The sequence below is a fragment of the Lycorma delicatula genome, chromosome 2, assembly GCF_047948215.1.
Source record: "Lycorma delicatula isolate Av1 chromosome 2, ASM4794821v1, whole genome shotgun sequence".
Taxonomy (NCBI): domain Eukaryota; kingdom Metazoa; phylum Arthropoda; class Insecta; order Hemiptera; family Fulgoridae; genus Lycorma; species Lycorma delicatula.
The window spans coordinates 233,840,395-233,854,899 of record NC_134456.1 but is presented as its reverse complement, the minus strand read 5'-3'; the positions used below and the strand labels follow the sequence as shown (position 1 = coordinate 233,854,899).

The following is a 14,505-nucleotide window of genomic DNA, read 5'->3' as shown; positions in this document are numbered from 1 at the left end:
AGAATTAATGGAATAAAAAATTAAACCTGTTCCATTTTTAGTAATTTTTTTTATTTACATGTTCAGAAAACATTTTAGCAAAAGCTTCCAAGTAATGAATACTGAAAATTATGTGCAAGTTTTATGGGAATTAATTTTTAAATTTCAGATAAAGGTTTCTTTCCCAGTTACATTGGAGGCAGTTTTTTTAAACTGTAAATAATTCTTTGTAAGAAATTTCAGGATGGACAAGAATTAAAGTAAATAAACTTTGAAACAATTTTCTTATGATTTTTTTTTTTTAAATTAATATTGAAGTAATTTTTATTTACTACTTTCAGGTAGTAAATAACATCTGAGTCTTGGAGGAACACTAAATAGTTCAGCTTGTTCAAAAAAAAGTTATCAACAATTTTAGCAGTAATGATTAAACTTATATTTTATAAAATTATTTTTTAAGCCCTCAGCTGTTACTGAAATTGCACATATTAATGAAGCAGTATGAATTCGAATTAAAAAAAAATAATTTTTATGTCATGTTTTTCAGTATGCTGGACCAGAAATCACATGGATTGATAGTCAGAAGCCTATCTTCACTGTTAACTTTCATTTGCTTTCAACTGTGTTAACACAAGATCAGCATTTACATAATTTATTTACTCATGCTGAACGGCTTCATGAACCAAAACTACAAGTTGTCTTACCTCCTGAAACTGAAACTTGCAAAATACTTAAGGTATATTACTGTCTTTTGATTTATATTTGTATTTCTTTCTTCTAATATTCTTTTTTCTTATTGATAATTTTATATATGCGTTGAGTATTACAATACTATATGATTACATATGTTATCACACATCATAATATTTTATCAATTTTATATATATGAATTTGATAAATCCATGTACAATCAAGAGATGATGTTCTTATATTTTTGAGGTCATCTTAGTTTCCCATTTCTTTGTTAGGAGCATACACCAGTTAAATATATTAATAATTCTATTTTTAGTAGTTGTTTGAGTCTATAGAATATTTTGTGATTTATGAAAAAAGATGAAGAAAATTTCATTGATGATCAGACATTACTTTTTTGAATGGCGGAATTACACGAACTAAACCCAAGTTGGATAAATATTATGGTGAGTCAGCTTCATCAAGCCACAATGCAACACCCGCTGGGCAACCTCAGCTGTAGGAGAGAATCAAACTTCACCACCCACAATAATGAACCCAACACGCTGCCCTGGGGACATACCTTAGACAGCGTCTTCCCAGCCTCATTGAGCAGCACAAACCAATGGCTGAAGTAACTTTGCTTAACTTGCAATTCACTTTCAGTACATTCTCTTTTTTGGAGTTGGTAAATAGCAGAAAGCCTCCATAGGTTATTAAATGCTCTGGAAATGTTCAGGAAAATTCCCAGGACATATTCCGTCTCATGGGTTGTTACCACACTCTTCACACGGAGTATGGCATCCTCCATATCCTTTCTGGGATGAAACCTGTACTGATTCTTCATCAACAATCTTTGCGAGGTTAACCTCTCATTTATACACAGATACAGAATCTTTTCAAAGACCTTGTCAATAACTGGAAGTAACATCAGAGGCCTATACGATGAACTAACAGCAAGATCCTTGTCGCCACCTTTAAACAACAATTTTCCAATCCCCTTCTTCCAATACAAAGGGAAGTATTCCCAAACAACAATTTATTAAATACATGTATGACAACTCTCACACTCACCCCAACAGAGCAAACAATAAGCTCTGCCATTATTCTATCAAAGCCTGGGGCCTTACCCCTACCTAAACTACAGATAGCTTGACGCACCTCAGCCTTGGTGATCTCCAAGGACACTGCACCCCCCGCGGAACTGAGCAACCTCTTGCCGCACCTGCAGATAATATGCAGTCTCTCCAGCTCCAAAATCAGGCAGTAAATCGTCTAGTAGTTTGTGTAAAACCTCAGAAGTATCTGAAATTACACCAAACCTGGTCGAGAAAGCAGACAGAAGAATATCCTTTCGTCGTTTCTGTCTCAAGACCCTATATACTACGCCCCAGGGATCTTTGTTCTCCTGCTCATGAACAAAGGAAAGCCAGGAGTCCCTTTTTGCAGTCTGGATTTTATGACACCTCAGGGTCCCGTATTTAGCAACAAGGACGGCCTTTTGTTCCAGATCACTCGCACGTTGAGAAGCTCTCCACAAATGACAAACCACCGTCTTCGGACAGCTTCCTATTCCACCTTGATGCAATCCTCTCTTGACCGAAACTTCAGGGAATTGAACACTCAGCTGCATCAAAAAAAACCCGTCAACAAACCAACTGCCACATCTTCCAAATCCAAGACATCCAGACTTCGATCCAAAACTCAGTGCCTGGTCAAAAGTAAATCAACAAATTTCTTCCAGTCCGCATGCCTTTGCAAGAAACGACCCTACTGAACCGGAACATTACATCGGTAATGCTCGCTCAAGCCACCAGCAATCTCATGGACAGTCAATCGATGATCACTCGAGCAATCATCACCTACCTTCCAGTTACAAACATTGGCAGGAATAAACTTACCAATGGTAACATTGATGTTCGTTCCATCAAACATTCAACGCCCATCTACCATACCTATGAAGGTTTGCAACTCACTACTCACTACTATGAAGGTTTGCAGGTACATTATATACCTGTAGATCATGCTGAGCCAAAAAGTCCTTTATTAATGCACCGCCAACATCGTTGAAACTGCTATGCCACAAGAATGACTTAGCATTCACATCCACACCTATAAGGACTGGACCAGTGCCAGAGAATCGTAGGATATTATCTGAGACCTCAAGATGATGATCAGCAGGATCTCTACTGGAAGTATGAACTAGCAACTTACAGATGCAAATTCTGAACATCCACGTGGGCAATGACATGATGATTATCAGAGAGCTGTTGAATAAAGACACAATCAAGTTCCCTTCTAAACAAAACAGCGGACATGCTTTCAGAACCAAAATAGAACCTCTTCCAATGAGAAAAATCTGGCAGATCACTGGACACAATACATGGATGCTGCAACAAAAAATCATCCAAACCTCTACATAATGCAATCTCTCCAAACTCAACCTGAGCAATGTAAGCACCGTGAACATTCAATTGACCAAATCTAATCACTTAATGAAATAGAATTTAGTACATATCAAGAGCTCTCTCAGAGTACTTATGATCCTTCCGAAGATGTTTGCAATTAACACAAATCGGACCTCCTGACTGTTTTGGACACTCATGCGTGTAACCTTCATCACCATAATGAGCGCAAAGTGCAGAATGTTCACATAACTTAGCCCTGTGGCCAAACCTGCAGCACTTAAAACGGCATTGGACATCTAAATACGCGTTGATCTTACACGAAGAGAAGTCTACAAACAACTGCCCTATGCAGTGAAGCTGCTGAAAAGTTTAGGACTAACCTCAAAAATCCCATGGTTGCGCTCCTCCTCACACCTACCCGATTTAAATAATAATCGACATTCAGACTTGAGATTGTAGCCTCATCCATTTGAGTATTTTGCTCGCTAGTGAGAGTAACTAATTCTTCCTCAGACAGCCATTGATCTATGTCATAAGCAATCACTTCAGGACAACTCTTGCCTTTGGGTCAACTTTCATGTCGAACTTTCCGACTTTAAAGAAGTCGGAGATGACTTGCACAGTTTCTTTGTTGTCAGCAATGACAACGAAATCCTTCTTCGTCTCTCTAACATTACAAATTTTCAGGTTCTGCCTCTTATGTCAAAGGACAACCTGAAACTCGTCCTTCATCTCCTTAATTCTTTTAGTAGTTACCCCCTCCTTTAAGTTGACGAACCCAACCTCTGGTTTCTTATGGGACAAACTAGCCTTCCCACCTCCCTTTCAGCACCACTGCATAGCGTTTACCTTGAGGCAACCGCTGCTGTGGAATCATGGGAGGGGTGGAAACTATCTCTCTCACAACCTCTCTCACCTCAGAGTTAATAGCCAATCTTTCATAGCCTTGAGCCAAGGCCTCAAAAATGGGTTTGAATTCCCTGATCTTAGGGAGGATCTTACGTAGCACATTAGCCTTAGCACCTCTTGGGTTCTTCAAACATTGAATCAAGAAGTCGTACTTCTCTTCAAATGCTTGCACTAATGAGACTGGACCTGCGGTCCTCCCATTATTTTCAGAAAACTTCTTAATCATTAATTGATTAGTACTCTTCCCAGCCCCAAAGAACCGAAAGTACTTGCTCACAACTCCTCATCCCCAGAAGCAGAAAAAGAGTCGTTGAGCCTAACCTCAATCGTCTCCATAATCTCTTCGCGAGGTTTAGTCTGCTTGGACTTACCCTTTTTTACTACAGTTACAGACATTTCGGAAATCATAAACACAAAAAAATCAGTAACCTAAATAGTGGTAATTAATTAACACTAAACACAAAATAAACAAAAATAATGTTTTGCTTAGAAACTATTAGCATAAACACATAAAAACAATTGGTCAATAACAATCACATACACCGATGACATTGACTAATAGCAGGCTACGTACAAATAAATATGGTTGCTATCAACAACAGCTGTTAAAAAGAAAATAGCAGCTAACTTAATAATAAATAAATGTCAGAAACTGAAGTAACACTAAATAATAAAAACAAACAAATATATAACAAGAAACAGTGGAAATGTTGGTTTCAGCCCCGGTTGTGCAGTTCAAAGGGAATTTAAACTACACACCAAAGTAGCCTAGATAGCCTGTCAGGCTATCTATACAAATTAATATCAAACAAGACTAATAAAACACTCCAGAAGCCCTAAAACAAGTACAAAACCATAAACTAAATCATAGTGAACAGAATCAACTAACAAATTATAATATAACAATAAAGTTACACCAAATAAATATCCAAATAGCGGAGCCTACACACAAACTCAACTTTTCCTACTTGTGTCATGTGTAGAACTTTTGCTTCTCTGTACTTTGGAATTTAAAAATAGAATTTTAAAAAGGACTACAATAGAAAATTTGTCTTTCTTTTGTAAATATTTTGTTAGTATAGCCAGAAATGATGTGTTAAGTAAAATTTTGTTTATGTTTATAATAAAAATTGAATTCTAAAATTAGTTTACAAACAAAAAATTAAACAATTTTTTTAAAAATAGTTTTAAATTTTAAATGAATTAAAATAATATTCATTCTTCCTATTGATTGTGAAGTGATAAATCATACATAGAATAACTACATAAAGGGGAGCAACTTTGATAAAACTAACCTAGTCTGAGCATGAATTAGGATTTACAGTATGTTAGTCCCAAAAAGGTTAAGAATTATGTGGACAAAAGCAAATTTTGTTGAGAAATCAAATAAGTTTTTCCTGAAAAATTTTGTCTTCTTTATTTTTGCATGGACTCATCAAAAACACTCCTTGTTTGTGGAGTTTCAACTAAAGTATTGCCTAAAACACTTTTTATTTTATAAAATGTCATGTTATTAAATGTACTGACATAATTTGTTTGTTGACATAGCATCACTTAACACCTTTTTTAAAATTCTTGATTACATCAACTGTATTTTTCAGTTTTTAACTTGCACATTAATATTCATTTTACCACATGATAACTTTATATTTTCCCATGATAATTTTTGCAAGTGATGACTCAAAAGTACTAAGTTTTGTATTCTCATCTGGTGAATTTAATATACTCAGCAATCTGCTGCAGTATTGGGAAATGGATATTACAGTTTTGAAAGGTGTAAAAATTACACACTCATCTTAAGTTGCATATATTACCTTTTTTTTATCTACTATTTATAATACATTTCATTTACCATTTCCAAGAAATAAATTCTGTTTCATCAAAAATGATTAATATTTCCAGATCATTTGAAGAGTTTTAATTTTCACGTGTTAAATAGATTCTGAATGTTACAAAAGTACCTTAAAAAAGCTAGATTCAAGGTAAATGGATCCATTAGTAGGCACAATATTGCATTTATGATTGTCTAAAAATCCACATGTCATCATTTCTGAAATGTTCCTAGTATTGAACTTTGGTCTGGGATATGATCGCAGGTGTAACTGAAACAACTCATAAAAACCATCTTTAAGTCCAAAGTTTTTCATAGATTTAATAACCATCATTAATTAGTAAAAAAGAATCATGAATTACTCAAGTTGATTTACGTTATCTCTTAGTAAATAAAATAAAGTTACATAAATTTTGTTGTTTTATAGGCTGCTCATGCAGTACAAGTTAGTTCAGCTGTAGCATTTCTTCCAACTTTATTGAATCAGTTATTTAGTTTGTTGGTTCGTTCACCAAGTGCTGATGTTGGAGTTAATATAATTCGCCTATTAGTTCATATTGTTCACCTTGTAGATGAAGCGAATTGTACTGAAGCACTTCAAACTTATGTAAAGGTAAAATAAAAATTTAGAACTTAATTTTAATATTTAATCTTGAACTTGTTATCATTATTCTGTTCAAATTTATTATTTATCTCTTTTGTACTTTATAACATTCCATGTCAGCAGAAATTGTTGAACTGCTGTTACAACTTCAACTCAGAAAAACAAGAAAAAATAATATTTAAAATTTCTTTTGAAACTTTAAATATTATAAGTGTTAGAAATACACTATAACAAAAGTCATTTTTCAACAATTAAAGAGACAAATGACTGGAGAAAAGTCATTATTTACTCAATGACTTGCTACTTTTTTTTCAACATAGTCCCCAGCTACATTTAGGCACTTGTCCGATCTTTCTGTAAGTTTTCTTATTTCAATATTAAGAAATGTTTATCTTTGTATCTGTGCTATTTTTGTATTGCATTCTTGACCTGCTCATTTTGGCGAACTTTATACTACATAAAAACTCTGAGGGGACTAAACAAATAAAATTGTTGGTGCAAGATCAGGACTGTAAGATTGGTGTGATAACACTTCCCAACTTGATTTTTGAGTAGCTTTCTGTCTTTTGAGTGGTATGGAGGCAGGCGTTATCATGCAAAAGAATTACAACTTTGAAAGAGAACCAGGACATCTCTTTTAAGTGTTTCACTCTATATTGTAGAATAGTATTCACTATTGATTCTCGGTAGTTCTTCCAAATAATCGCAATAAATTGGTCCTTTACAGTCCCAGAACATGTTAACCTCACTTTACTGGCTACGTATAGGTTTTGAATTTTTTCTTGGCAGGTGAATTCAGATGTTTTTATATTCTGACATTTGGATTCCAACTCAAAATGATGAATCCAAGTGTTCCATCACAAGTTACTATGTGATTTAAAATAGCATTACTTTCCACTAAAAACATTATTTAAGTTCCATACAAGTCATGATACCAAAGAAAGCAGGAGCATATAAATGTGAAGAATACAGAACAGTTAGTTTAACTAGTCATGCATCAAAAATCTTAACTAGAATTCTATACAGAAGAATTGAGAGGAGAGTGGATGAAGTGTTAGGAGAAGACCAATTTGGTTTCAGGAAAAGTATAGGGACAAGGGAAGCAATTTTAGGCCTCAGATTAATAGTAGAAGGAAGATTAAAGAAAAACAAACCAATATACTTGGCATTTATAGACCTAGAAAAGGCATTCGATAATGTAGACTGGAATAAAATGTTCAGCATTTAAAAAAAAATAAGAGTTCAAATACAGAGATAGAAGAACAATTGCTAACATTTACATTTACATTTAAACAGCAACAGCAACAGTAACAATTGAAGAACATAAGAAAGAAGCCGTAATAAGAAAGGGAGTCCGACAAGGATGTTCCCAACCCCCTTTACTTTTTAATCTTTACATAGAACTAGCAGTTAATGATGTTAAAGAACAATTTAGATTCAGAGTAACAGTGCAAGGTGAAAAAATAAAGATGCTACGATTTGCTGATGATATATTAATTCTAGCTGAGAGTAAAAAGGATTTAGAAGAAACAATGAACGGCATGGATGAAGTCCTACGCATGAAAATAAACAAGAACAAAATGAAAGTAATGAAATGTAGTAGAAATAACAAAGATGGACCACTGAATGTGAAAATAGGAGGAGAAAAGATTATGGAGGTAGAAGAATTTTGTTATTTGGGAAGTAGAATTACTAAAGATGGACAAAGCAGGAGCGATATAAAATGCCGAATAGCACAAGCTAAACGAGCCTTCAGTAAGAAATATAATTTGTTTACATCAAACATTAATTTAAACGTCAGGAAAAGATTTTTGAAAGTGTATGTTTGGAGCGTCGCTTTATATGGAAGTGAAACTTGGACGATCGGAGTATCTGAGAAGAAAATATTAGAAGCTTTTGAAATGCGGTGCTATAGGAGAATGTTAAAAATCAGATGGGTGGTAAAAGTGACAAATGAAGAGGTATTGCGGGAAATAGATGAAGAAAGAAGCATTTGGAAAAATATAGCTAAAAGAAGTGACAGAGTTATAGGCTATATATTAAGGCATCCTGGAATAGTCGTTTTAATATTGGAGGAACAGGTAGAAGGAAAAACTTATGTAGGCAGGCAACATTTGGAATATGTAAAACAAATTGTTAGGGATGTAGGATGTAGGGGGTATACCGAAATAAAACAACTAGCACTAGATAAGGAATCTTGGAGAGCTGCATCAAACCAGTCAAATGACTGAAGACAAAAAAAAAACAAGTCAGATGTCTGTAATTTTGAATCGGTTACCTCAGAATCCACCTGATATGTTTTATGTTAATTCAGCCTATCATGGCTAATGGAATGGACAGTGCTGATACTTGCACTACGAATTTCAGCAGTTTCCAAAATATTTATGTATCTATCCTTATGAATAAAATTATTAATTTTCAGTAAAAGCGTCAAATCTTCTGCTAAGATTAAAATTGGTGATACTTGTTCTGTTTGATTTACTTATAAAAATTTGCTTGTTTGATACACTTGTTACCATACTGTTTTAACATTCATAACTGAATTTTGGCCTGTTTTACACATTCAGAAAGTAAAGATCTTATCACAGCATGCTATTCTTCCGTAGTACAGCCAGAGTGATTTCAGTCAGAGTCAACATTTTTAAATAAGTAAAAGAGGTTATAATAATGACTTTTTTTCGAACAAGTAATATTTTATATATCAGAATTGCCGACTTGAATTGAATGTCAGACAGTTTCAGTTTATTCTGTTAAATAGTTTTTCTGTTGTTGCCATTTGTCTCTAATTATTCAATTACGCTTACATAATATTATATATATATATATATATATATATAAATATATATATGTAAAAGTTTATATGTAGATGCAGTATGCTGATACAGACAGTTTATATATAGATGTAGATTGGATACTGGTTATATCACAAAATAACTGAAACTGCAATTTAATAATGAAAACATTAAATGTTTACACAATATTGTATAAATATTCACTTGTTATACAATATTCATTTACAGTAATATATTTCTCTGTTAAATAATTCATCATTTAAAACTAATTTGTTTACTTATATGTGTAATGTTTTTAGGTTGAATATTTTCATACTAATAATAGTGCGCTATAACCAAATCATTATAGTTTATGTGACATTGTATATTAATTTCCTAAAAACAGCATAGCCATTCTCAACAATAATAATAAGCAACCCGTGCCTAGATCACTAGAAGTGAGAAGTGAAATTCTTCCTTTTTCACTAAACTGAATAAATTGTTGAGTATCAGCACGTCAAGCCCACCAAAAAACAAGGCAGGTGACATTCAGCCCTACAAATGATATCTTTTGCCATTTCATCACAGAGACAAGCTGATAAAAGTATTAAACAAGATTACTCCTTAGAAAAACCACTTTTAGTTAAGATGCTTTATATTAATTAATAAGAAAAATGACAGTGATGTATAAAGTAATGTAAATCAATGTAATACATACCTTTTTCTGATGCTTTGTATTTACTGTATAAATGCACATTACATTTTTACTAAGTAGTAGATCTAGTGTAATGCAGACCTGATTCAGGTGCATTCAGTGGGTAGAATCTAATAATATTACTTTTGTACAGTGTTTTAGTTAGTGGGATGAGGTATATCATTTTTATACAGTTTTGTGTTTTTCCTTAAAAATAATCAGTTTAAAAATTGACAGCAACAATACCCGTTAACCAAATTTGTATTTGTACCTTTTCTTGAAGTTCTATTTTTGACACTAGTCATAAGCTGTACAATTCTTTTCGGTATTCTGATAACTTTTTCCCAACCAGACAATACACCCAGTCAACTAAAATCATTAATGAAATTAGAGAGCTTCATTAAGTCATAATGGTTATATTCTAAAAAAAAATATTAATAATATAGAATCAATCTTATTACTGCCTAAATAGACCAAAAACTTTTAAATATCTACATTATCAGCATTCACATTTAAAAAATTATTATTGAAATTAGCAATTTATTTCGTAAGGGTGAAATTTTATATAAAAATTTGGGACTCTAAAAGACTCTAAAATAATTTTTGTTTATAAGGGTAAATTTTTTTAAAGTAGGAATAGAGTCTATGAGACATGCTTCTTTTACGAATCGTTTGGAAATATTTGTATTCACAAGCTAAGATTCAGCTCTGAGAGTTGTTCAATCGTTCTTAAAAAAGATTCTCAAATATTTTAGAAATTTGCAAATATCATTTTCATGCCTTGACCACACTGAGGAACTATTTGACTGTAAACTGGTTATGACTTTAAGGACAATGTATTGAATAAATAAAAGAATTTTTTTTAGAAGGCTTCCTTCCGATAGATGTCAGCAATTAACATATGTTTTTCCAATATTTTTAGGTAAAATGTTTTGTAACATTAAATAGATAACTATAAATATCAGTATTAATTAAGAACTGTTTTTTTAAATATCTGAGATAATCTTGATAGTTCATATGAACTATGGATACAGCTGGTTTCTGTATGAAGCCTGTGTTAAAAATATTTTATCTGTACGAATAACTATTAGCAAAACACTTTGTGTAAATGATCAGATTCATTTTGCAGAAATTCTCTCATTTTGTAATATTTAATGTCAGCATATTGCAAAATGTTTTTTCAACATGAATGAGATTTTTATACTTTAAAGATTTTTTTTAGCATTATTTTAATAATATAAGAAAATTTATATCAAACTTTTTTCCATTTTCAGTTTGTGTTTGTTGGTGCATCACATAGTTCAAGAACTGTTCATGAAGAATTGTGTTCACATTTGCCATCCCTTCTCCGTCCAGACAATCCTGATTTTCTTCTAGTCAATAAATTTCTCCCTCATTCTGGGTTTTTTTTCCAAGTAATGGTAAAAAGTATGGCACAACATCTTCTCTCGAGTGGTAGAATAAAGGTATTCTAATTTTTTATAACATTTAGAAATAATTAATATACATTTAGCTTTAATAATAATTACAGCATATTAAGTTACCAAAAAATCTATTTTGCACTGAGCAGTGAATTTACCTCACTTAAATTACTAATTATTATTAATTGATAGCTGTTATTAAATTTTTTATTCTTTTTAGTATAGACATGATTCTTGAGTGTTTTATTTTATTTTTAATTCCATTTGTCCATAAAATTCATGACATTGATTCTCAAAAGGAAATCAGAAATTTTGACATGTAGAGCTACAATCAGTGATATTTCCAGACTGAACTGACAAGCTCCCTACATGCCAAAAATTTATTAAAATTTTAAGAATATTTTTTATTTTAAATAAAACTACAAACTTCATAGCATTGACGTAGATGTTTTAATTGTTTAAATAAAATTTAAACCACAAAAATATAATAAATAGATAAGTTAAAACATATAGTTAAACATCACTACAGTACTGGACAGCAGAATTTCCATATTCGTCCATAGTAAATCTCAAAATTTATAAAACAGTAACAATTCTGACTAATTCAAAGTTCAAAAATTATAAAAACTATTTATTTTAATGTAATTATCGTATTAAATTATTAGTGAAGATGCAAGATGCTGGGAAAATTGATTCTTGGAATTAATATGGTAAGTTTAACTTATATATTTACAGTGTTTTGGTGGTTTAAATTTCATTTAATATTAAATTATTTAGCTCAGTGATCAATATGTTAATGAATTATTTGAATTTTCAAAAAAAATTATTATTATTTTTTTTTTTTATATATATATATAAATATGACTTATAACCACCAAAACACAAAAAAGTTAAACTTACCATATTAATTTCCAATAAGTAATTTTTGTGGTATCCTGCATCTTCAGTTATTATTACTATAAATTACTTATAAATAAATAAATATATATATATATATATATATATATATATATATATATATATATATTTTTATATATATATATATATATATATATATATATATATATATATATATATGACTTATAACCACCAAAACACAAAAAAGTTAAACTTACCATATTAATTTCCAATAAGTAATTTTTGTGGTATCCTGCATCTTCAGTTATTATTAAATTCTATATACGTTGCATTAAAATATAATTTTTTTTTCATATCTCGTGAAAATTAAATCTTAAATATTGCTTTATCAGTAATCATCTTCTTTGCTGTTATCCATTATTATGTTCGGTTTTATATATATATTATTGTCCACAAGTAAAGCCTTCATGCATTTTACATTTATTATAATGTTTATTTTTATTAGATTGACCATTTGAGAAAAAAATTCCACTCTTTTGGAATATTAATTACTAAATTTGAAGAGGAAAAATGATGGAAGAGATAGGAAATGATAAAATGTACGGAGAGAACCTCTGGTTGGGATAAATTGTGGTAGTTTAGCCTCAGATAAAATTTTAAATTCCTTATTTTCACCATTAGCTAGCAAAAAAATTTACATGATAGCTGTTTTTATCCAGTACATATAATGCTAAAATATGTACATATCTGCTGTATTTTGATTTTTTTCTTTTTTGAAACATTAAATTGGTTGACTGGTTTGATACTACTTTTCCATTCTTTTGGTTTTGTGTTAATCTTTTTACCTCAGTATATTAATTTCATCCTATCCTCAATTATTTGTTTAGTGTTGTAATCTTGTGTTTAACTACAATTTTTGTCATCCACACATCCCTCTATTTCCTAGTAAACTAAACTTGGTTATCTTAATTTATTGTCTGTAAACAAAAATTATGGTTGCCCAAAATGAAAAAATAAAGAAAATTATTAAGCACCACAATAACAAAAAATTAATGAAATAGAAAAAAAGAAAAACCTCAATTTCTTTTGTTACTTTCAACATCTCTCTATTATATATTTCAAAGTTTCCTTTGTTGTTTTTCTAAAAACTGAAGAGTATTAGATTTCCCTTATACCTCATTTTTTATTACCATTAAGCATTATAGATATTTTACAAATTTCTTTCTAATTTTTAGAGCTATGTTTGATACTGGCAGACTTATTTTTTGCATGAATGCTCTCCTATGCTTGTGTCAGTCTTTTTTACATCTTCCTTACTTCATTCATCCTTTATAACTTTACTACCTAAATAACAAAATTCTGCGACCTCCGCTATTATTATGTTCACCTACCTTAATGTTAAATTTCTCATAATCCTCTTTTTTCATATTTCATTCCTTTTATCTTACTACCATTTATTTTCAAACCGAATTTCTCTCTTAGCATTAAATCCATGCCATTCGGTTTTTTCTTATTCATTTTGTTTTCTATCAAAAGATCAATATCATCAATGAATTTTAACATCATATTTTTCGCTCCTTGATAATTTCTACACTCTACAATTGCTGTATTCTCATCTGTGTGCAAGTTGAAAAGCAGTGGGGACAGATTGCTTCTTTCCAAATCAGAGCTCATTTTTGTTCATCTTCTACACTACTTACACTAGTGTGTAAATTAATCCAAAAACAGATCTTATTTAATAAAAAGTAACTTTATTTAGAAAAAAATCAGACCTGTACAGTTTATGAATATCTAGTAATTGATACATCCTTTATTCTTAATCACTTCACATATACAATGTGGCATTGATTCAACAAGAACATTTTTACATTTTTTTAAGTTTCTTCATTATTAAACAATACTGATATTATTGCTTTAATGAGGTTAATTTTTGTTGAGAGTAATTTTTTTATTCTCACCCAAAGATTATCAACTGGGTTTAAGTCTGTCGAGTTGCCTGGTCGGGAGAACACTTTAATGTTTTGTTCTTTGAAAACTTTTTCCACTTTTTTGGCATTAGCCAAATCTTGTTTGAACATTGTATTGTCTTGTGGGAATTTGTTTTGAAGTTGTTACAATCTTTTCCTTCAAAATCCTGATCTGTGTGTCCCTTTTCAACGTACCATCTACTGGTAGGAATTAATTAGGCCGTTCAAATGTGAACATTTTTTTCTGGGGATGTTAACTGATTGTTGGATATGAGTCGGTGATCTATTTTCATCTGATGTTTTTATAACGTATGGAACCCTTTGCCTCTTTTATAAACATAAAAATGTGACTCATCAGAAAACAATATTTTTCAGTCTTCTTTGATCTAGT

The 14,505-nt window shown here is 31.2% G+C and overlaps 1 protein-coding gene across 1 annotated transcript in view; it reads left to right on the top strand.

Moving 5' to 3' along the window:
• Nucleotides 1-14,505, top strand: part of Ziz (dedicator of cytokinesis protein Ziz) — a 133,426-nt gene that overhangs the window by 48,292 nt on the left and 70,629 nt on the right. The window contains exons 17-19 of the mRNA XM_075357388.1: nt 527-715; nt 6,227-6,412; nt 11,143-11,334. Of these exons, the coding sequence (XP_075213503.1) occupies nt 527-715; nt 6,227-6,412; nt 11,143-11,334 (567 nt within the window). The remainder of the gene's footprint in view (nt 1-526; nt 716-6,226; nt 6,413-11,142; nt 11,335-14,505) is intronic.